This window comes from Xenopus tropicalis, chromosome 5 (genome assembly GCF_000004195.4).
Source record: "Xenopus tropicalis strain Nigerian chromosome 5, UCB_Xtro_10.0, whole genome shotgun sequence".
Taxonomy (NCBI): domain Eukaryota; kingdom Metazoa; phylum Chordata; class Amphibia; order Anura; family Pipidae; genus Xenopus; species Xenopus tropicalis.
This window is the reverse complement of record NC_030681.2, coordinates 86,895,740-86,920,365: the sequence shown is the minus strand read 5'-3', so window position 1 is coordinate 86,920,365 and position 24,626 is coordinate 86,895,740. Positions and strand designations below refer to the sequence as shown.

Below are 24,626 nucleotides of genomic sequence, written 5' to 3'. Positions count from 1 at the left end.
GTGGGGTGATCGGAAGAGGGCTGTGCCCAGGAGATGCCCTCGCAATCTGACAGATTGTTTCTGCAAAGAAGAGTGGGCAAATCTTGCAAAGTCAGAATGTGCCATGATGACTCAGACCCAAAAAGACTGAGTACTGTAATAAAATCAAAAGGTGCCTCAACAAAGTATTAGTTTAAGGGTGTGCACACTTATGCAACCACATTATTTTTGTTTTTTTTGTTTTCTTCCCTCCACATAAAAGATTTCAGTTTTCAATTGAGTGGTACAGTTTATAGGTTTTTTTTTTTTGTTTTTTTTTGCAAAGATTACTGTATTCAAAATATTTTCACAGTGCACAACAGACAGATTGGTTTTATATTTTGCCAAGATATATTGCAGTAACTTAGGATGCCAGTAGTATTTTGCTCAAAAGCTTTAAAACAAACGGAATTGCTGACTTACTATATAAGCTTTTTGACAGTGAAATATGTTCAATCTGTTTCTGATTGTAGATTATATTCATTTATTCCTTTTTGCTCCTCTGGATATGGACATTCTTCTATCCATTTGTGGCAGTAAATGTTAATTGACTTCCTGGCTTTGTGCAAAGAAGCCCAGCAGGAGTGAGCTGAGTTTAGGGGCTAGGGAGGGGCAGCTGTGAGGAGGGCCAGTGCTTCAAATGCTCACGTTTAGTTCTCATCCATAGAAATGACTTTAGTCCTTTTAAGTTTTAAAAGATTGTGCCAGGAATTAAAGCAGATGTCTAAGTTGGTTTAACTCTGATTTTGTATTATCTGTGTTGACACAGCTGCAAGTGCAGCTTTGATTGGAGCCTCTAAACTTCCTAACCCTTCATTAGTAGTGAGGCCCACAGCACTATTTAGCAGAGCCGCCATGCAGCCACGGGGCGCTAATACCCAGTACAAAGGGGCATATCTCTGTAAATGGTAAAGAATATCACAAAGCTTTTTATTTATTCTAGCTCTGGTGCTGCTAATGGGTTCTTTATAAATGTTATCATAGTTTGTTTATTGCTATTGCTTGGAAATGTGCCACATTTATGCTTCCATTCCAGTCTCTGAGAACTCATTGGATACTGGCGGCTTTAAAATGTTACATATAAATACAAGCAATCTATCTCTATAAACAGTAATTATAGCAGAAATAATACAATGCCAACACCATTGAATTCTTCCATGCAAGACCTAGTATTTTATTCAATATTTACATTTTTTTCTCACAATGAAAGCCATATTGTGAGTTTTTAGAGGCAAATAGATTTCTTGTGAATTATAGTTTAAATATATCTCCACTAACTGAGCTAATACTTGCCAGCATGCAAGTTTTCTACAAATGATTCAAAGCACAGCTTTCACACCGCAAACTGCACTGTACAAAGTGCATTGTAAATTTCTATGCTGCCTTTTATAAATATGCTCCATAGTTTACAAGTATATATTATTGCAAAACATGCGAGTGCAAACATTCATACCTCAAAGTCAGCAAATATTGTGTCTGCATTTTGCTAATGATACAGAATAAATCAATTAGTGGTTATTATTTTAAAAATATGCATGCTCATTGTAACTAGTTGGATTGTAGTCAGTGGTCATGTAGTGTAAGATTTGTGGCTATTTGCAGTTTTTTGACTCTTATAAATACTTTGAAAGAGCACACCTTGGGTATGCAGAAAAATTTGGGGTGCCAGTTATTCAGAAGTGAAGATAAATGGTTTTTGGTGCATTAGAAATCACTAAATTCTGCAAGAAGTTAGTGATTTTTGTACTTGCATAGACGGTGAGAACATCTATACTAGACTGTGTAAATATTCTTCAGACCGTTTCTTTCAGAGTTCTGGAAAGCCTTCGACTTGTAGCCTCACCAAACAAATATACACATTTGGATAACCGATGTCCAAATGCTTTATCTAGAAACCCATTATCTAGGAAGCTCCAAATTATTTTGATCAAAAAATTCAAACTTAAAAATAAATTATTTCCTATTTTTTTTTGTAATAATAATACAGTACCTTGTACTTGATCCTAAGATATAATTAATCCTTATAGGTAGCAAAACAATTCTACTGTGTTATATGTAAATATAGCCATAAGCACTCATAGAACTCACAGAAAAGAGTCCTCAGCGAAAAGAAACACCATATTTCTTTCCTTTTATTTTGTATGCATGATCTTTTGTGTCTTCTGTTACTTCCTTCTCAGAAAAATTCTTCAGGTCACGGTAGGAGTCTGCTCAGTTTGCTCTCCTCTCCCCCTCCCTTCTCTGTCCTCCCCTCCCAACTGTGCTGTAATCTGAGCTACCAGCAGCTAGAGCTAAAGCATGGAAGTTATTGAAACCAAGCTAAAATGGCAGATGCTATTTTAAATAAGCAATATAAGATTCTAGGGCTGTTTACTCAGGTATAGTAAAGCATTTTGCAGAATAAATATAGTATACTAGCTTGCACTATTGTGGCTAATCTATTTTCCTTTAATGTTTAAATACATTTTTAGTAGACATAAATGGAGATCAAAATTACAGAAAGACCCCCTATCCGGAAAACCCCAGGAATTCTGAAAAATAGGACAGAAAACCTGTATTGTATGTACCTCCTTCCTCTGGTCTAAAAGACGTGATTTCTATTCTTCTACAGCCATCAGCTGTTCAGCAGTATAACTTTATACCATGTAAACAATTCCCCACCACTCTTGAATTCTGTTTTATCTTGCATAATGATATTTGTGTGTGTGTGTTGACAGGTCACTGTTGCATTCATTTTTATTAAAACCAAGATGAAATAACATGCTTATGCATAAATCCTTATGCTACAGAGCTAATTAGTACTTAGTATAACTATGCACCACCATGCAAACTGTGAATTTACCATACAGACTATGATTAAGGAAGCAGTACTACCTACATTGTAAGTCATAAGGGCATATTTGTCTATCTAGTTTAGCATAAATATAGCATTTTTTTTTTCGTTCATGTATCCTTTGAATTTTTTTTTATCTCTACTGCTGCAAATTAGTACTAATTGCACTCTTAAAATCATACTGGACACAGCTAATTAAACTATTCCCCCTGAGCGGATGTCCAGTAAGCTATAACTCTGCTTATGGCATAGTAAAATGAACTAAATAGTCAAATGCTTTTCAATAGAAAACACACTAAATGGGGAGGATGAAGACACATCACCACAGAAAGCCCTCCAAAAGAAGACAGACCTGTATCAGCTTCAGAAGGTTAGTATACATTGTTTTATAAACCATTTTTGCCCTCTTAAGCGTTTGCTAAAAATGTTACACTTTTTTCTGGCTTCTAACTTCTCTGTTACAAGCTAGATTAAGGACATATATTCATACTTTGTTACTGTTTATTGTGCACTTTGCTCTGAGCGGTGCAGGTTGGTCTAGTTCTGTGAATACCATAATGCTGTAATGGGCTAAAGTTTGCTATTTGCCCTTTAAACTTCAGTGTTCTCAGAAGGGCCCTAATTATACTTGCCAACATTCCACATTCGATTTTCCACTTCATCAAAATGAGGGATGGTTCTGCACCAACCTAATGCTATAGTCTGCAAAAATTATGCAGATAGTTGATACCGTAGCTGATACCGTTACCAAGAATAACTTGCAAGGAAGTTCTCCAAGAACTTATAGGAATGGTTCAGGTCATTGAAGAGACACTAAACATTCATGTTCCATTTGTATTTAGCTAACAGGAATGTGAAGAGATGACAGTATAGTTGAATTTATGTTGAAGGGTTTTCTTAATTTTAGGTGACCATACATGGGCAGATTTGGCCCCTTCAGACTGAGTTGGCAGCTTATCTGCCAGGGTATTGTATAGCCAACTTTAATTCTATGTTCATAATGAACCAGATTAATATCACTTGTATTAAAAATGTCTTTGACTGTTCTTTTTAATTTAAAAAAAAAAAAAACACACATTTCCTTTTATTCTAATTATTATAATTTACCAATGTATCATTGTTTTGTTTTTACATTTGTAATTACCATTGGAATCAGCAATGTTATTTTAAAAGGAGCCAATAAGCTTTGTTCAAGCTAATCCCTACCTTCCTTAAATTGCTGCCTGAACAGGCCTGTGGAAGATGGGGGCATAATGGCTCTGGCACACGGGAAGATGGCATACGCGGAGCCGTGATTTCCCTGAAATCACAGAAGATTCCTCTCAAGGCAACTTGAAATCGCGGCGCCGCGTATGCCATCCCACCGGCGATTTACATTTTCGCTGGAGGGATGGCATTTCAGGGAGATTTGTCGCGGGCAACTAATCTCCCTGTGTGCCGGAGCCCTAAGGAGTGCTTGTCTCACCATGTGTTATTACTCAGAGACAAGTTTGTTACACATTAGGCCTGGGACTGGCAATCTAGATAATCTCGCAACTGCTGGAGGGGCTGCTGTAAGGTGCCATATATATATATATATATATATATATATATATATATATATATATATATATAAAAATGGCAGATTTTCTTTTCAGTTGAACATACCTTATGGTTTGGGCTAATGCTGAACACAGGTATATATTGCCCCTCTAAGAAACCTCCTTAGAGGGTGAAGTAAACAGTTTTGGTCCAGTTGAAAGTGGACAGTCATAGAACAAATAAAACAAAGTAGGGCAGTGGCGGAACACCTATTTATGATTCCATGCCTTACAAATTATTTCCTTTGTACAAACACCAAGAAGGTGCAGAGCCTAGTGTGCAGTAAAATTGCAGTCCATCTACTACATCTGTAATTAGCGAAACATAGTCCCTAACAAACGAGCAAAGCCACTAGCCCAGTGCTACTCCTTGCAGGTTTTTGACAGTAGCACCAGCTGAGGGGTTGCAGCTGCAGGGCAGAAAGATCTGGCCTCTGAGGAGGCACATATTATAAGGGAAAATGGCTGCTGGGAATGCTAATGGAGAAGTAACTTTTCTGCACCCAGTTCTGCTAAAGCAACAATATATGAAACATTAAATATTGGCATTTTAGAAAAGGCTGGAGGGGGAAAGTGCCTTGTCCTTTAAATATGCAGTGAGGAAATGCTTTCTCCTTCCGCTGTTATATTTGGACTAGACATGAAACACAAAAATGGAGCAGAGTATAGGAAATAGTATTTTGTAAGCAGTATCAGCAGTGACCATATGGATTGCTGCAACCCATATAAGGTTCCTCATTATGACAGCTGTGTGTTTTCATTGGGTAGGCAAGAAAGTGTCTTATACTCAGCAAAAAAAATACGGGGGGGAAGGCAGATTTAGATCTTTAGTGTGTAAAATGAGTTTGTTACACGGTCAGTGGAGAACTTTTATTAGAACCTGATGTTGGGCTGTAAGAACTGCAATGAATAACTCTCTGAAGTTTCTAAACCACCTCCCTATGTTTCTAGAAACTGTTAGAAATGAAAGAAACAAGAAGAGCTAAGAAACTCACAAAGTTTGAGATGCTCCGACAAGATGTCGTGGACTTTATAGACTGTATCGTAAGGTTTGTATCATTTTAGCTAAGTGCCTGTACTACATTAGGGTTAAGAAATAATTCACCAGCACTTTCTGACCTCTCCTCTTCAGTAGCAGCCTGATACACAGCCTGGGGGAACGGCACCCCCTTGCAAACAAAATAACCACTACATCAGGGTTGCCAACAGTCATGTCCACATTAAAACCAATGTAGTGCTTCATAATGCGTAACTCAGAGATGGTTATTGGCAACTCTCGCTTATATTTTGTTTCTCAGCATGCTGGGGTCAGGAATCTTGTTTGGTTAGGATGCTGTTCTCTAAGAGGAAATAGCAAAACAAAAAAAACTCCCCCAGCCTACTAATGTCAACATGTGATATATACTGTCATGTGCACATTTAGGTTCAGATTTGGTTTAGCATTTACAGACTGTCACTAAGGGCTCTGGCACACGGTGAGATTAGTCGCGCGCGACAAATCTCCCCGAAATGCCATCCCACCGGCATATTTGGCGCCACAATTTCCCCACAATCGCTGGTGGGATGGCATTTTGGGGAGATTAGTCGCCCGTGACACAGGAGATTTGTCGTGGGCGACTAATCTCCCCATGTGCCAGAGCCCTAAGGGGAAACTTGCCTTGAGAGGAAACTTCTGCGATTTCGGGGAAATCGTGGCGCCGTGTATGCTATGCCACCGGCCATTTACATTTTCGCCAGTGGGATGGCATTTCGGGGAGATTAGTCGCCTGTGACAATGGAGATTTATCGCGGGCGACTAATCTCACCATGTTTTAGAGCCCTAAAGGCTCTTTAACTAATCAGCAGTGTGTAAATATCTTTATTATAACAAACCTTATTGTATTTCTATGACCAAGCTGGAATGTGGCTATAAACAAGCAATATGTATTTGCCTGTGTGTTTTTTTGTGTAATTTACATTAATGGAGGACCCATTCACTCAAGCAATCAAAACTTTCTATTTTAGAGAATACCTTGTGCCCCCTGAAATGCTGCCTTTGCATGAAGTTGTATATTTTAGTGCGGCCAGCACCCTTCGCAGACACCTTAATGCTGCCCCGCGTGTTGCCCTGCACACTGCTCTCAACAACCCAGCCTCTTACTTGAAGGTGAGTTAAGTATATCTGTAATCTTTATGTCTTGTATACCTGTTCTGCACTATGATAAATGGCAATCTCATTCATGTCTATAGTGTTAAGACTAACATAATAAAATTCAAGGCCTTGTACTAGTGAGTAAAATTGCCACAATGAATAAAACCATAGCCTGTGGCAGCACTGCACTAAAGCACAATAACTACAAACAATCTTTGTTATCCCTTTCAAACAGTAAAATTTTGGTGTTCAGCATAATCCTTAGCATCTCCCAAAGCAACTCTGGTAGCTCCCACAGCACATCACTCCTCATTGCACATATATGGCAAATGCAGTTTCCAGTGCAACAATACATTTTCCACAATGCTTGTCTGCATCACATTTTTATGTTTAAGGACAACTAAAGTTTGACCTATGTCATACTTTTGAAATGTGTGTGTGCTGCACACACGTATTATGCACAATATAAATCTATTCTTATGTTCTTTTTCTTTTCCCTGCACTATTTCATATTTTCAGACATTGGAAAACGAGGCTGGATCTGTTTCCAATGTAGCACCAGATATCTGCATTGCCTACAAGTTACACCTTGAGTGCGGACGACTGATAAATCTTTATGATTGGCTAGAGGTAAGTAAGAGCAGGATTATTTTTGTTCTTTGGGAGTGGGTTTTGCTACGTCACCATATTTATTTAAGATAGAACTACTACTCATATGATATAGACACAGTAGTATTCTTTTTAACACTGGTAGAAAATGAGCCACAGACTCATTAAGGAGGGCATCTAACTATCCTCTATAATGTTATTTGCTATGTAACCTGTGTCTTTTCTCATTTTTTCAGCTTAAATGGCTGCCCCCTTGGCTACACAGCATCTGATTAATATAAATTATAGTAGTGTTGCTGAACCAAACACACCACCTTTATCAATGCAGGGCAACAGAACATTATATTCTAATTACGTTTTTAAAATAATATTTGTATTAATGTTAAAGGTAAAGTTTTTATTGCACAGGACCTTAATATAAAATATCTTTCACAATGTACTTGTGTGCCCTGCAGCACTAGACAGTGAGACATTTTGGGGGGCCTTATAAGTTATACTATGTGTACTGCGCTGGTAATTGTAGTTGTAGCATGTTGCTTTTTGTATTCAAGAGAAGGAAAAGTGCAATTTATTGAGACTATAAAAACAAGTAGAACCAGATGGCTTTCTTTCAGCTGTTCAACTCCATTTCCCAGCATGCCTTGACAGCAGAACAGCAGAAATCAAATGGGCTGCAGGTTATATACGCCTGCTATAAAAGGAAAATGAAAGCAGTGCTCTTTTCCCTTTAGTGAATGCTTTTCTAGTACATACACTGAATCTGCACTTCGCTGCTACCCAGAAGTAAATCATTTTATGCTTCATGTTCCTTATACTTGTACATCTGCTATAATACACAGCCCCATTTTATTCCTATTATCCAGTTCCTAAGTATATCTGAGACTTAGAATTCAGAGCTGCTGTTAATGTGATCTAAAACCTTCAGAAATGCTATGGCAACCGGTTCCTAGACATGCTACTCACTGTATATCAGATTACTCACTAAGGCCTTTGCTAAAGATTTTTTTGAGGGGGAATAATGCAGCTTCCATTCAAAGAGTATTTATATTATTACCATGACATAGTTAAGTAGGTAAGTAATGCTGTCAATGTGAATCAGATAAAAAAAAATGCCAGATGTCTTGTTTTACAAAAAAAAAACCCAGTAGCTACATGGTCACTAAAATCAGAGCATTACAGTAAATGCCTGCCTGTGTATTTACTGCTAAAATACATTTTCCCTTTTCTGCAGGCTTTTTCAACTGTGGTCCATGCTGGCGAGGGAAGTGACTCGGATTCAGCTCAGCAGGTTGATGAAGTTACCCAGTATCCTTTGCGTGTTTAGAAGGTTTTTAGCCATGAGCGAATGATGAGTAAATCCGTGCACTGTCCCAGCTCAGCATTGCAAGGTTTTTATCTTCTCATAGGCTGATGCTACCTTTTATTTGTATGAGCTCTCCTGGAGCATAGGATACCTTTTAAAGGAACATTAGGTATCAATGAAGCATGTGCACTATATATACATAAATCTGAAAGCCTGACTCTAAGCACCTTATCTGGTTTCCAGGCCTAGCGTAGTGCTGATATAGAAGGAAGTGCTTTATTCTTCATAGATCATTTAAAGGAAAATTATACCCCCCAGAATGAATAATTAACCAACAGGTTTATATTATGTTGTGACCTATTAAAGAATCTTGGCAAACTGGAATATATATATATATATATATATATATATATATATATATATCAGTAAATATTGCCCTTTTACATCCTTTCCTTGATCCACCATTTAATGATGGGCTGTGTGCTCCCTCAGAGATCACATGGCCAGAAATAAAACAGCTGTAACTGTAACAGGAAGAAGTGTGGGAGTAAAAGGCAGAACTCTGTCCATTATTTGGCTGATGTGGCCTAGCATGTATGTGTGTGCCTTGGCTTGTTTGTGTGCACTGTGAATCCTATGATCCCACAACGCGGACCTTAACTCTTAAAATGGTAGTTTTCTATTTAGGAGTACCCAATAGTACATTAGCACTACTAAAACAGTATATTTTTATGATAAATGGTTTATTTAGATGAAGCAGGGTTTTACATATGCAATTTATTTTTAGAGAGACCTACATTGTTTGGGGGGGTATAGTTTTCCTTTAAGAGCTGCAGGTTTACAGCTAGTAGAAAACTAGCATCATATTGTAGCTTCTCTGGTCAGTGCCATTTTTCCTCCCAAAGTTACCTTGTTTCATATATAAGTCAGAACTGTAGTCTAAATGTTAATTCCTTCACCTGTTTCTCAGTGCTCGCTTTATAAGAGCTGTGTCAGAACTGGAACTCCTGGGATTTGTTAAGCCAACCAAACAGAAAACTGATCATGTGGCCAGACTGACATGGGGCGGCTGCTAATAGAAAACATTGAACACTGACACTTCTAATACATATAGTACAATATGTTACATCATCAGGTTTTGCTACAAAAAAAAATAAAAATTTGTTTGATAAAATCAGTGTTTTTCTGTTTTTTGTAAATGCTTGTTGCTGAAGTGTTGCATTAAAGGTCCTTTTGTGCATTGCTCACTGTGCCACTTGTTATGTTTGTTCAGGGCCTAAACTTAAAGTCACTCAGGCAGATCTGCTGCGCCTTCTACATACACAGGAGATAGCTGTTCTTTGTTCTTGCTATGCGCAACCTGTAGTTATGGGTCCTTATCACATTTGTAATCTGTTGATGCTAGTTCCCAGGTGTATGTATATCTCTCTCTCTTTATATAGTTTAATTTCAATAGATAAAACAGGGATTGTTTACTGTGCCAAGAGCCCTGTTAATAAGGTAGTGTGTATTGAAGCTGCTGTCTCTAATAAAAACGAAAATTTCCTTAATAAATAAATCATTGCCAGCATTAGAATAAATATATATTGCAGTAACCCAGCAGTGCAGTCTCCCTGATGAGGGGGGTGCTTTGTTTTAAACAAAAAAGTTATGTAGAAATATAACTTAAAATGATGTGCAGCTGGTAAGATGAATGGCTCTGGCTAAGCACGATATAAAACTGTTGGGAATGCTATCAATGCACACAATACCCAGAAAGACTTACTTATGTATACTTAGCATGCGTTGTGTGTACACACAAGCTGAACTTTCTGATATCAACACTGTCAGCATAGCACAAAGTAAACACTGAAACAGTGAGGCTCCCCCACCTGCGGCCCCATTACAGTTTTATGGTAATTGTACCAACCCAAGAGCCACTGGAGACTGGCTTGCAGAGAGCATGAATTGGATTTTCTTTGTGCCGTTCATGTTCCTACATTTCACATGCTGTTTCTGTATTTCATTTTTCTAAATAGTCTAATACCATCAGCCCATACAGTCCTTGTTGCTTACATCTGATGATATATTCCATACATTTTCCCCAACACTTTCACTGTTTCCCCACAGAAATGCTGTGCACACACAGGCAGTTCCTAGACAAACACCCACTGATCTCCCCATATATAAGTGTTTCTTGGAGCATAACCTGCTGGCAGCTGTGGTTTTGGCCACTTCACTGCCTGTTTGATAAAGTTAAAGCCATAAACCCTAATAATTTTTTTTTTTTTCAGTTCCTCATTACCACCCATTTTTGGTTTTAACAAAATGTCTGCTTTTGTTGACATTATGATATCATGCAACTGGGATTCTGAATGTGACAACCCTATATATTTATGGGATGCACCAAATTCATATTTTTGCATGTAGCAGGATAACTGGGTCTGAACTCTAATTTGCATATTAAAATGTAAGCAAAATTCCACAAATATATTTGCCTGGATTTTTGTATAATGCCACTTTTGTAAAAAGTGACAGCAATCTAAATAGCAAATGAAAAAAAATAGTTTTCACAATATTGATAAAATTAAAATATATTTCTACATATTGTGTAAACTATGTATAACGGGTTTGGAAACCCTATATAAGTGCAGTACTAAATAAGTATGGGATGGTGTTCTGGGCTCTAAATGCAGATTGATGCAATTGCAGCGCTCAGACCTGAAACTGCTGCAAACATACAGTTTATGACGTGGCAGACTGAGTCATGTGATGAAAGATCATTACGTTTATGTTCAGAAGGTTTCTTCTTTCATTTCTACCAAAAAATGGAAATACAATATATTACATACAAAACAGAGCACACATATAGGATGTAAACTTCTTATACAAAATAGTTTTACTGCCAAGAAATATTTTATTTGCAGATGCTGAACACTGATTTGCTAAATGAACAGAAATTCTATTTCTGGTGCAACTAGCTACACAAAAGGGCTACAAAAATACATTCAAATATACTTACCTTCAGAAGTTCAAACTAATGTGTGATTTCTCCTGAAGCCCAAAACTGCTTATCATGAGCACCAGCACAAGGTTCTTGGTTGGACTTTGTGTGTGTCTTGGGGCAAGAACAACTGAAACAAGTAATGACAGGCAGATGGCATTGAGTAGCCCTGTGTGACAGCAGTATAATACAGATCATATGAATAAGCTGCTGTGTATTATGTGAAAATGCACGGAGGCCCCCCTTAACATAACTAAGGGGGTAGAATCAGTAGGGGTTGCATCATCCAGGGGTACTTTTTCTGTGAGCACCATGCCATTTTGGTACTTGCTCTGCATATGATGTATGCTTAAGTATAAACCCAATGCTTTTATATTTTGTAGGGCCACCATTTATTGATTTGGGTTTCCAAATAAGCCCACTTAGTCTCAGTTGTATTAAGAGCAGACTGTTGCAGACTGTAACCTATTTGATCCTGACCCACTCCAGTTTTACTTTAGCCTTTAGGAAGATGACCCCTTCTTAGCTGAAATCCAGTTTAAATTATTACCTGTAGGGCCTCCAAACACCTTAGTAGTTAAAATGATAGTTTTACCCCCTCCACATTAATTGGTCCTAATTCTGCCTCATTTGCAGTGCCGTTGCTTTAGCACAGCTATAGTATCATGGCCCCTGTTCTGGGTCCCCACTCATATCCCTGGTTCCTATTTCCCCCCCATAACTTACACTGACCGTTATCATGTTTAAACACTTCTTCAGCCCCTTTGCCATCCTTTACCCATGGCACCCTACCAATGTGGTGCTTCACTCACTTCAGTGGGGTACAATCAACCCTAAACCTTTCCCATGGCTTTAGCACCCACTCTCTCCCCAATACAGTACATGAATGAAGGTCCTTGACCATATTGCTGACACATCAATCTACTGTTGTCATTAGGAGACAACAGTTTGTGAAAACTAATTTTACAGTACCCAGATATGAGGCAAAACTCCACCATCCAACATTACATATGATCTTATATGTGACCAGTAGAAGTTTTGTACGATAATATTGGTGCGTGTATGGCCACTATAGTCAATATTAGAATTGTGTTATTGAGCAAAGATGTTCTGCATTTTCGTATGATTCTGCTGGCAAAAATAAGGGAATTCCAATATTCCACACTGCATAGGTAAATTTTGCTCACCTGTAGCTTGTGTATCATTCCCATTAGACTAACAGTTCATAAAATCAAGGTACTCTAACCCTTTTCTAACAATTTAAAGACAAACTGCTGACTATTTGTGGTTATTCAAACTTGCCAACCTACTCCTACACAAGTCAATACAAAGACAATTCAGAAATGGTTTCCTTCTGGCTCTCAGTACAGGTCTAAAATCAGTAAGAATTAGGTTGAATCCTGCACTAAAAGCTGAGATTCGCTCGATTCCTTCATCCCCACTTGTTTGCCACTTTCATGCACACATTATATACTGGGGCTTTATGAATTCAGTTAAATGTGTTCCTTACATAAGTCTTCATGGAACTGATTTATCACTGACATAACCCTGCACATATATACACATTTTAAAGATTTTTTTTTTTTTTCAATTAAAAAAAAAAAAAAAAAAAATACAAAGTTTGTGTTTTTATTTTATTCCAACTAAATTCCAGTACTACAAGGCAGTTAAACAATGATAGACGGAAAAAATTGCATTAAACACTTGTTAAAGACTGATAGAATAAATAAACTACAAAATAAGAAATCAAATCCTTTCTTACCTTTGCCCCCACCCCCCAGAGTCCTTTAATACAAGCATGCCCTTTTTTTCATTTTCTGCTCCCCACAGTCAAACTGCTGGATGTCACTTTAAAATTGTCCCAGAAATGATTCCATCTGTATTAGTGGATGCCGCTTGTGTTTGTAGTGCAGTCATTAAAACCCGACAAAATGGCGTTCTAACGTGAACTATTTACACACCTAGCAAAGGGCAGATTCTTTAACACCAGCTTTAATGCTTTCCATTTTAAAACATTAACAAAAGAAGCCAAATTTTAAATGATACAGCAAATGAGGCCATTGGTATATTTAATACAGGTAGCATAGATCCACACCCAGTGGCACTGACATCAGGGAGCACTCCAAAACCAGTTGCTGCGTAAGAGTGGTTGCCACTGACAAAAGCTTGAAATAACCTGTGTTCAAAGGGAAAGGGAATATGGCATTGCTGCAGTTCTTAACTAGGACATCTTGCAGCAAATAAGGGAAAACGGCAGCCGAGAAAGGCAAGGAACGACTCATGAAACATCTGCAGGGGAGAGAAAACAAACATTTAGACTTAACAACAGGCACAAGTACATCATTAAAAATGTAATGTTATTTAGAAAACACAAAAAAGGAAAATAAGTTCAAACAGTACAGGTGTTCTCTCCAGAAAATGTCATACTTGGTGCAAAAATAAACAAATTATTTAGGCTAATAGAGTCTGCATTTTGGCTGGGGAAAACAACCGCAGTGTGTGCACTTTCCAGTGGGGAAAAAAAGTTGCTATGACAGGTGCCAAAAAAATGTATGGGTTCTGTTACCCTCAGGGATTTTTTCTCTCTTTTTTTTTTTAATCAAGCATTAAACCTGATGCCTTTTAGAAATCTGCTGTTACGTTCATAAAGGCACGCCTGGCCAATACAAATTTCCAGCTATTTTATCATTCTAGGGCTGCTGGCAGCAGAAATTGGTGGGCTTATAGCCATGAAGGAGGGAGACCAAGCTCCATCAGGAGTTTAAAGGAACAGTAACATCAAAAAATTAAAGTGTTTTAAAGTAATTAGCATATAATGTGCTGTTGCTCTGCAAAAAATTGGTGTTTTTGCTACAGAAAAGCTACTATATAAATAAGCTGCTGTGTAGCCATGGGGGCAGCCATTCAAGCTGGAAAAAAGGAGAAAAGGCACAGGTTACATAGCAGATAACTAGTACATAAGCCCCATAAAATGGGGAATTATCTGTTATCTGCTAAGTAACCTGTGCCTTTTCTCCTTTGAATGGCTGCCCCCATGGCTACACAGCAGCTTACTTATATAAACTATAGTAGTGTTTCTGAGGCAAACACACCAGTTGTAGCAATGCAGGGCAACAGTACATTATATTGTAATTACTTTTATACACTTTCATTTTTTGGTGTTACTGTTCCTTTAAGGAGAATGCTGTACATCCAGGCTTGCACAGCAGTCCATATACAATCCTCATTTACATTAATGATAAGGGCACTTTCATTGCTAGGCACTAGAAACCAAATACCAAACTAATTTAACAACTTACAGCTAGCTGGCTGTTCTCCAAATCGTCGCATTATCTGATCATGCGTGAATTTCACAAAAGCATCATATTGTTCTAGCAGGAAAAAAGAAAATAAACCAGTTAAAGTAAGGGGACAAAAACACACCAATATATAAAATATATTCCTACAAGCAGATCTCTAGTTACTACTGCACTATTTAGTTTCTTTTTAATAAATTTTATTGCTCTGGTTGACGGTTTGGATTTAGCAACAGTACAGCAGACCCCTACATAAATACAGATTAAGTGGATCATCCTTTTAAACACAAATATACAATGTATATGAAACATCAACCATATGATAACCCTATTCTAAACAGATCCCCTTAGTTACCTGCATACTTCTATTAAAGGCAATCAAACAGCCACATTGGTTGCCTTGGCAGCACTGATTAAATATCTCATCCACAGAACCTAACAAATCTGAACAACTTTTTAATTAAGTTTTTTAGACAAAAAAGGACTTTTTTTAAACTGCAAGAATAAGAGTAAAATAAGAAGTATTAGCAAGAGACAAGATGAGGAAAAAATGCATTTAAAAAGGGAAAAGATGACAGGTTAAAGACTACAAAGCAGTACAGAACAGGAAAACCTAATGTTTTAAAAGATATTGGTGGGAAGGCAAAAATAAACTATACCAAAGAGCAGTATGGAAAAAAAAAAAAAAAAGGTATGACAGAAAGGAAAGATAAACGTGTAAAGCAGACTGAGGTGAGAAAACTTGGCTCTAACAAAAAAAGGCAGAAAACTACACAAAGCAGTTGGCAATAGCAGCCAATCAGCAATAAGTACTGAACATGCTGCTACCACTACTTGTAAAATGAAAGCACATTCTTGTTGCTATGGGTAACTACACTAGTGCAGCTCAAGTGCTTCCAGGTGAATGAAGGGCAGTTTCAGGTTCTTTGGCACCATGTCTTTGGGCCACTTAAAAATTCAGTGCGTGAAGCAGAAGTACCCTGTGTGCCCTTAAAAGGACTACATTTCAATACCTGCAAGTTTTGTGGTCAAAATTTCTTCATATTCTTCACGAACTTTATCCTCACGTTCTTTAAGAAGTCGTTCACATATCATTCCTACTTGCCTTAATGAAAACAATGGCTGCTCCTTTCTTAATGGAGATGTAGCTGATGTGCCTTCAGAGAAAGCAGATTAAAGAGATTATTTTCCACTGATAATAATAATGTTCAATCCTTATACAAATACATACTCAAACAATACAATCCTCATTCAAAAACAGTGAAGGCTAAGCCAATTAACTGATGGGTGGCCATGGTCTTAGAATTGATATGCTTTTTTTTATACAGTCTAAGTATTTTTCACCATGTAAAATACCATTAAAATTTTTCCAAACTTGCGCAAAGTTTTCTCCTGCAGAAAACGAAGCGCTGAATATGCCTTAACACTGTCCGTTTCCATTTACTGCTGGTGAAAAGGCATTTTGGGGAGATTAATCGACCACGGTAGCAGAGATTTTACTGCGGGCAACTAATCTCCCTGTGTGCCACTGCCACTATTCTTAAAGAAAAAAATGAGCCATTTCTTACTGACCTGGTAAAGTTGGCCCAGATGGGATAAAGGTCTGTGGCTGTCCCTCACTGGAGCAGCAGGGGTCTGTTGGCTGGAAGCTGGCTTCTAAATGTCTTCGCTTTTGCATACGTTTATACTCTTGTTTTATGTTATAAAGGATTTGCTCTGAAATAGATTGAAGATGAAAGGCTTAACAAATAAATAACCCCAGTAATCACAGGCATACAATGTGGAATTTTGCAGTTACGCCGCTTACACAGTCATTTGCAAACAAACTAATTTACAGAATAAAGAACTCCCAAAGGAACATGAGTTTAAAATAAAATGAAAATGGCTTCATCAAATGAGACAAAGCTGCTATGGAAACTGAATAAACTGGGGCATGATGGCCTGCACTTCAGCTATCTGGAGACTTAAATCAGAGATGTAGATACCACCTTATAACCCATGTACCTTTTACTAAAAACAGAGCTGGGTGCCAATTGGATATGCTGTGAAACTGTAATCCCAAGAAGTACCTTGAGCTATTTGGCTAAGATATCAGTAAAATGGGATTCATTTACCAGCTGGATAACTAGGAAAGCCTATCTTCCAACAAGTTGTGGTCCTTCAAATTAAGTATTTCTGGGCCTTGATGCACACCAGGAACCAACATAAAGTTTCTCATGTTATACAGTTCTTGTGCTACACACAACAAAGCACAGTTCCTTTCATCTAAGGAAAAAAGGAACATTTCATTTCTTATTAGGTGAAAGAAAAACTGATTCCTCAGTCATGCAAATTTGGCAAGAATATTCTGGGAAACCAAAGGAATTTGGAAAGGTGCTCTTCTAATGAGGAATGCAGCCAAGGATTTTATCATCCTGTAGGCGTATGACTAGCTCACTTCAAACAGAGGACAGACAGGAAACAAGCTGTAAAAATGAATGCGTAAGTCTTGCAGCTAGAGGAACCCAGAGGCCTATGAGGCAGGCATGCACACAGCAAACACAGATGGAAGGAACTCTGGGATTTCCCTAAAGAACTGTAACGCTACCTAAAGCTTATCATACTCTACTTTCAGAGAAGCCAAACTAAAATTTAGAAGTAAAGAAGAGAAATAGGCAGCTAAATAAATAAATGCCTAGCTTTTTACCAATTAAAGCAGTTGTGGCCACTTTAACCTGCTACCAAAGCAGTGACCAGGCCATTTAATTTGGTAAACTTGCACAAATTTAGCCTGACAGTTGTTCTGTAAAGGTCCCCATACACGGTAAGATACGGGTGGGCGATATCAGGGAGCTTGAAGTTTAAAAAAAAAAATAATCCGATCGTTTGGCCCTGGGGCCAAACGACCGGATTATGTAGGCGGCAATGGGGCAGTCTGTTCGGGGACCGCATCAACGAGCCGATGCGGTCCCCGATCCGACTGGATTTTCTAACCTGGCCGATTGATATCTGGCAGATAAGCTGCCGAGTTGGTCCAAGGGACCAATATCAGCAACTTCTATTGGCCCGTGTATGGGGGCCTTAAAGCTGGTCACACATGGGCCACTTTTTACATGCTATCACTGGTATAGCTAGGGGCAAATATTCTGTTAAATATAAATATAAATATTGTTCCTTTAAATACTTCAGCATGATATCATTTCCACAACACTTTTTTTGTAAATTCTGTAAGAAATGAAGAAATAGATAACAGGAAGTATGGTTACACCATGGCGCTAGCAAGCTATGTTTTACAGATGTGCAAATAACCACAGCAGTAATAAACTGAGAAAAATAACTTTACATTCCACAACACCACTAAACATTTTCTGATAAGACAGCAAGTCCGTATATTTTGGCAAAGAAAACAGTATGGCACCTAAAACACTCAACTTATAAAAAACGATACTAAATACTATATACAGAACAACCTATGTCTAGCGATTTAACACACAAGCAGGAACTAAATCTAACTTATTAATGTTATACCAGATCAGAAAATGATAGCAGAAATGTAGCCCTCCAAGGTATCTCTATATGGCTACCAAACTTGTTCTAGGACTCAATTTGTCTGCATAATTATTTATTCACAACTATACCAAGCATATGGTGGATAAGCAACCCCACAGCACCATATTTGTAGGCCTTTTGCAAGCTGCTGAAACATGGAACCTGCCATTTCCTTAAAGCACATGTAAACTTTACATCCGCCCCACCTTTTTATGCAATAAAGAATGCAGGCTTACACAGGCAGAATTTACATAGATAAAAGTCCTGCTTGGACTGAGCACTTATAATGGGTAAGATGAGCTCAGGAGAGGAGGTTAAAAAAAAAAAACCTTTTCTCCAGCAGAGTGCACAGTTTCAATAGAAACCAGCAGTGCCATCTCTTTATTGGCTGCTAGACTGGAGAGTGTGTTTTGAAGAACTGAGCATATTCAGTTAGCCAAGAGCCAAAGTCAATTCCTAAAGGTCCCCATACACGGGCCGACTATAGCTGCCGATATCGGTCCCATGGACCGATTCGGCAGCTAATCGGCCAGTGTATGGGCAGAACAGAGCGGCCTGGCCGACCGATATCTGGCCTGAAATTGGCCAGATCTCGATCGGCCAGGTTAGAAAATCTGGTCGGATCGGGGACCGCATCGGCTCGTTGATGCGGTCCCCGAACCGACTGCCCCATGGCCGCAAATGTAATCCAATCGTTTGGCCCCAGGGCCAACGATCGGATTATTTTTTTTTCAAGCCACTTGCTACCCGATATCGCCCACCGGTAGGTGGGGATATTGGGTGAAGATCCGCTCGCTTGGCGACATCGCCAAGCGAACGGATCTTATAGTGTATGGGGACCTTAAAGGAGAAGGAAAGGCTAAGTCACTTGGGGGTGCCAAAATGTTAGGCACCCCCAAGTGACTTAGAGCGCCTACCTTGTACCCCGGGCTGGTGCCCCTGTACGGAGGGAACAGCACCAGCCCGGGGTAGCTGCCGGCGCTTCCTCCTTCCTCCTCGCTTGCGCGCGCATGCGCAGTAGAGTGAAAAGCCGAACTTAAACATTAAAGTCGGCTTTTCACTCTACTGCGCATGCGCCGGCCGGCGGATTTCGCCGGCAGCGCGCAAAGGAAGGAGGAAGCGGTGTCTACAGGTGCCCCGGGCTGGTGCTGTTCCCTCCGTACAGGGGCACCAGCCCGGGGTACAAGGTAGGCGTTCTAAGTCACTTGGGGGTGCCTAACATTTTGGCACCCCCAAGTGACTTAGCCTTTCCTTCTCCTTTAAGGGAGGGGTTGAGTGGATTAAAGGAAGAAAAGGGATTCTAAGGGATTAAGGGGATGCTACACCCTTACTAATCATCTTCCAACAACATGGCCACTGAGCTCTAATACAATGTGTTTGCTCAGAGTAACTGAATACATACTGACAAACTCACACCATTATAGGAAATGCATCAATGAGCCCATGCAAACACTTTCCTGACAGTAAAGAACGTGGGAATAACCAGAAAAACGTTTAAGGGATAATGCCAGCTCTGTAAAACAACGCCAGTGTCCACCCCACGACACCATTTCCTGGGGTTGACATGTTTTCTTGAAGTTCTTATTTTTAGCAGGTTCCACTACTGCTGGATGTTTGAGGATTTTGTTACATTAGAAATTGCACACCTTGACCTCTTGAAACCAAATGCAAGTTTGGAAATGTTATTTACGTAGTACTTTTATCTGCAAAGAGTTTGCATGTTCTCCCAACATGAGTTTGGTGTAGTTACTCCGGCTTTCTCCTACACTCCAAAAAAACAAAAAGCATGCAGGTTAACCAGCTCCTGGTAAACTTGACCATTGCATGTAACAGAATAGGGAAAGCTCCACTGGGGCAGGGACTGATGTTACTGATGTATAATCTCTAAAATGTGCTGAGATATACAATTTCACTACATTAATAATAATAAATGGCAGTTCATTTTACAAAGGCCATTTGTGTGGACTGGTGATTTTATTACCCTTTCCTCTTCAAACTGTGACCCACTAGAACCAAGAAGTTGGAAAAGTAGAAGTGGTTTTATTTTCAGTCTTTGCCCTGTTTATTGCAAAAACCACCGATCTTTCCTAATTAAAACAAAAAGTATGTTCAGCATACACCCTCTTGATTTTGCTTGTGTTGAAAAAAATAGGGTATCCTGACCCATTAACTATATCTAGTGTTTAGTTTTATAAACAGCAGCAGTCGTGGTTGCTTGGACAATGAAGCCTCATTCAAGGTACTTTAATGCAAGTGCCCTCCAAAGTTATCACTAACACTACTAAAAAAACATGTCTTGCTTTCCCTTAAAAACATTGTTTCAGACATTGAAGAAATAAACACAAAGGGGATGTACAAAGCCAAGGAATGCAGTGTAATCACAACTGCATGGTATGATCTGCTGGCCTAAGAAGTTAGAGTTGCACTGAGGATGGGCGCCTTTGTAAATGCACGTAATACTGTACATCAGGGCTGTCCAACTAGAGGCCCAGGGACAGATGTTTGGATAATTTGGAGATCACAGGGACTACACTTTGGACTTCTGGTTCAGACTATACATATTTGGTAATCCATGCAAGGAATATGCTTTTACTTTACTTACAGGGGTGTCAAACTCAATCACATAAGGGGGCCGAAATCTAAATATTAATATACTTAGTAAGATACTAAGGGGTATATTTATCACAATGTGTAAAAAGTAGAGTAAGACATTACCAGTGATGTTGCTCATAGCAGCCAATAGATGCTTAGCTACTGTTTAAATCTGATTAGTGATTGGATGCCTTGGGCAACATTACTGGTAATGCTTCACTCCACTTTTTACATAGCATGATAAATATACCCCATAGTCTTAGTTACTATGTGAGGAAAATGGAAATTAATCAGGCTGGGTGGTCAGACACACTCACCAAGGGCCACATAAAACAGCCAGGTGGGCCGGATTTGGCCCCGGGCCTTGTGTTTGACATATATGCTTTACTATGTATATTATGTTATTCCACTAGGGGTCACTACACTGTGGGGTTTTTAAGTGGTTGGAATCTCTATGGTGGGTTATCATTAGAGGAAGGGCATTCCATTGTCCTGAAACATTTGATCCTACTCTGTGTCCTGAGCATCTGTGTCTTGGGAACCCCCCACCATTGCAACTATACAGGTATTGTTTTTGTCTTTGCTTCCAGGGCAATATGTGGCCCCCAGTCTGCTCAAAGGTTCCACATACCTTTCTGTATAAGGTAACACAATTCTGTTTCCACTATCTCACTGTATAAGAAATACATAGCCCACTATATGTAATAAGTTGGACAGTGCTACTGTAATTTATAGCAATACTATTTTCTAAACCGAATAAAATGTGTCTTGGATGCAAAACAATAACAGCATTTAGATGAGACTCAGATTTGGCCCTGCAGCTACTGGATGTCAACAATTTCCAACATCTAAATAAGGACAGCTGGGAATTTGAATTCAACAGCAGCTGCAGGGCCTCAAATCGAACATCCCTGATTTGGTAACTAAATCCTAGTGACTAATCAAAGGCATTCTACTAAATAGGAGAGGACAAAAGCATAGAGTTACCTGTCCCATAATTGACATTAAATCACAATGTTGCCAGATTAACAAAGCTAGCCAAACATCTTGCAATTACATCTGCACCAAATATGGCTAATTCTAAACATAAGCCAAGATGCTCATTTTTGTACCTAGTGGGCCCAGAAACATTTGCCAGTAAGTTCCAGGTTACTCTGTTGAGATATATATATATATATATATATCATATACACATACAAGTCAGACAGCTAGGCAAGAAGGTTCACTACATGAATAGTTTGAACAGTGCTTGCCCAGATCTATGTTCCTTTGTGATAATACAAAGTGCCCTAATTGATGTTAATGTCAAAACAAATATATATTAGTTAGTGTTAAGAATACTGCCAGCATGGTACAAGTAAATACATGTTTTAAAGCCCTACAAAATCTCTTTTGTGAAATCCCACGGTTAAATTGAAATGAGCACAGTGTTTATAAAGGGATCTTTAACTTCGAGGGCCTGGGGAAAGTTTACAAACTAATATTCACAGCACAGAATTTCAGGGGCCATATATGCTCAAACTTAGTGTAGGCTGCCATATTACTGGTCTATCCCCTGGAGCCCATTAGATTAGCCACTGCCAAACTACACTAATAACAGCCCTCTAAAGCAACTGGGGTGGAACTACACTTCCCAGAACACCACTGGGTTCAACAGGCAGATGGTTATCCACTTTTAACAATGAATATGGACAAATAAATGCTCAGGGAGACATCAGAGTTAATTTCTGGTTCTATTATTCACCCACAGATATATATAACCTAGGGTCAGCCTGTCCTTGCAGGGAAATCACCTCCCCACAAGCACCCACACATCTAACAAACCCAAAACCTGAAGTATGGCCGCCGGCCCCTTCCTCCCCTAGAGGATTTCCACCCACATACTCCCATTCCCCCTACCCTGTGCCCCTCCTGAAAGCCCAGACACCCCCAGCCCCTGGATATGTCCCCCAGCCCCTGGATATGTCCCCCACCTGCGGTAAGACGCGGGGACACCTCCCCAAAGGGTGAAGGCTCCATACGAAGATACTTCTGTGGGGAGGGCCCCGGGGGAGAGAGTGGGGCGCATCTTCTTCTCTTGGGGGATGCTGCTGGGCTCAACAGAGGATCGAATTCGATAGTCCTTTTAAGTGTGGCTCCGCACGCCATGGCACAGGCACCTAAACACACGGCACAATTGCCACAACGGGTACAAACACTATTAGGGAAGGTTCCCAGGGGCCTCTCTTAGGGCGCTCTTTGCAGCACTGCCGGTCGCCTTCACACCCGAGAACCAGACAGTTCTACTCGTTAGCGATCCCGGATCAGTTTTCCGCAGTTGAAGGGGCCTTCCAAGCGTTCACGAACTAGGATGGAAAGAGATCCTGTCGCCGTATCTACACCCACAACAGCTATCCAGAAGCTCCGTCTCAGACTCCGCTTTCAATATGGCGTTAATAACAACGCCACTGATTCATTCACCCCACCAACAGGCACTGGGAGGGCGTTGCAATCGTTGCTGGGAGATGTAGTATTCAAGGAGAACCTAACTGTTGCCTAAGACGGCACCGCGCACTACATTTCCCGAGATGCACCGCTCGAGATCAGGCACTTCCGGAATGGAATTTAAATCCCTGTAGTGAGAGGAAAGTGGAAGTAGAAAAGTAGTTGGGCTGCTTGGCTTTAGACGAGAAGTGAAGGATTCCTTTTGTTATTGGGGCAGGTCCACGGAGACCGAAAATTTATAAAAAAAAAAAAATGATCTATATATATATATATATATACCAAATCAAACACAACCAGCACCAAGGGTCTTGTGGTTCAAACAAATATTAGTGTATTATATTTGCATGTACAACCGACGTTTCAGTCCCTTTTGGGACCTTTTTCAAGGCTCCCAAAAGGGACCAAAACGTCTGTTGTACATGCAATTATAATACACTAATATTTGTTTGAACCACAAGACCCTTGGTGCTGGTCGTTTTTGATTTGGTATCTATTTGGTATTCCGTGCACAGGGGCAGCTACATTGTAGCAACTTTCGGAGTGTGGTGCTGTCGTGTGGACTTTTATATATATATATATATATATATATATATACATATGTATGTATTTTTATGTGTATCTATTGCGTTCACGTATATCTGTTTTTAATACGGTTAGATGGTTCCAGTTGAAGCTATGTTTCATGATGAAAATAAGAATTCTTAGGGGCCGATTCATTAAAACAGAAGTTTGAATCCTGAATGGGATTGGATACGATAATTTCTTGGGATCGCAAATATCACAAATATGCTTAAGAAAAAATCGTATTAGTCACGATAATATCGTATTGGCGATATGAAAGTCACAAAATTTTCGTACCGAACGATCGTAAAATGCAGGAAAACCTTTCCGACTTTGATCCTTCTGTGCATGATTTTGGAAACCTCCCATAGGACTCAATGGCACTCTGCAGCTCCAACCTGGCCCAAGGAAAGTCACGATAACGAAGCTTGAATGAATCCGAAACTTTTGTACTCGTTGCGACAATACGATTTTGTTGCGTAATTTTTAACGCAACTACGAAAAAGTCGCATAAAATAAGGAAAAAATTGCTGAAAATACACAAGGTACGAAAAAGTCGCGTAAAAAGCAAACGCTCCAATCAAACAAACGCTCGGAGCGCTTGTGGATTGATAAATTTCCCCCTTAGAATTGCACCAGTGTAATGTGAGTGTATCTGAACCTGACGTTGGAATTTCAATTGCATTGGTAGACCAGGGGGTTGGGAGG

At 39.4% G+C, this 24,626-nt stretch overlaps 2 protein-coding genes across 6 annotated transcripts in view; one reads left to right on the top strand and one right to left on the bottom strand.

Annotated features, from left to right (window-relative positions):
* Positions 1–9,718, top strand: part of orc3 (origin recognition complex subunit 3) — a 53,182-nt gene extending 43,464 nt beyond the window's left edge. For 4 of the 5 annotated variants that reach the window (XM_012962638.3, XM_012962639.3, XM_012962637.3 and 1 more), the window contains exons 16-21: positions 3,139–3,221; positions 5,383–5,480; positions 6,436–6,577; positions 7,082–7,192; positions 8,403–8,476; positions 9,445–9,718. In XM_012962638.3, coding sequence (XP_012818092.1) covers positions 3,139–3,221; positions 5,383–5,480; positions 6,436–6,577; positions 7,082–7,192; positions 8,403–8,476; positions 9,445–9,550 — 614 coding nt within the window. In that variant the 3' untranslated portion in view covers positions 9,551–9,718. 5 annotated transcript variants of the gene reach the window in all.
* Positions 9,719–13,077: 3,359 nt separating this feature from the next.
* On the bottom strand, positions 13,078–23,273 carry akirin2 (akirin 2). Its single transcript, NM_203583.1, is given in 5 exon segments — positions 13,078–13,746; positions 14,757–14,828; positions 15,767–15,910; positions 16,326–16,469; positions 22,847–23,273. Coding segments are annotated over 5 exon segments (546 nt in total). The 5' UTR covers positions 23,022–23,273; the 3' UTR covers positions 13,078–13,735.
* Between the last annotated feature and the right edge of the window lie 1,353 nt (positions 23,274–24,626).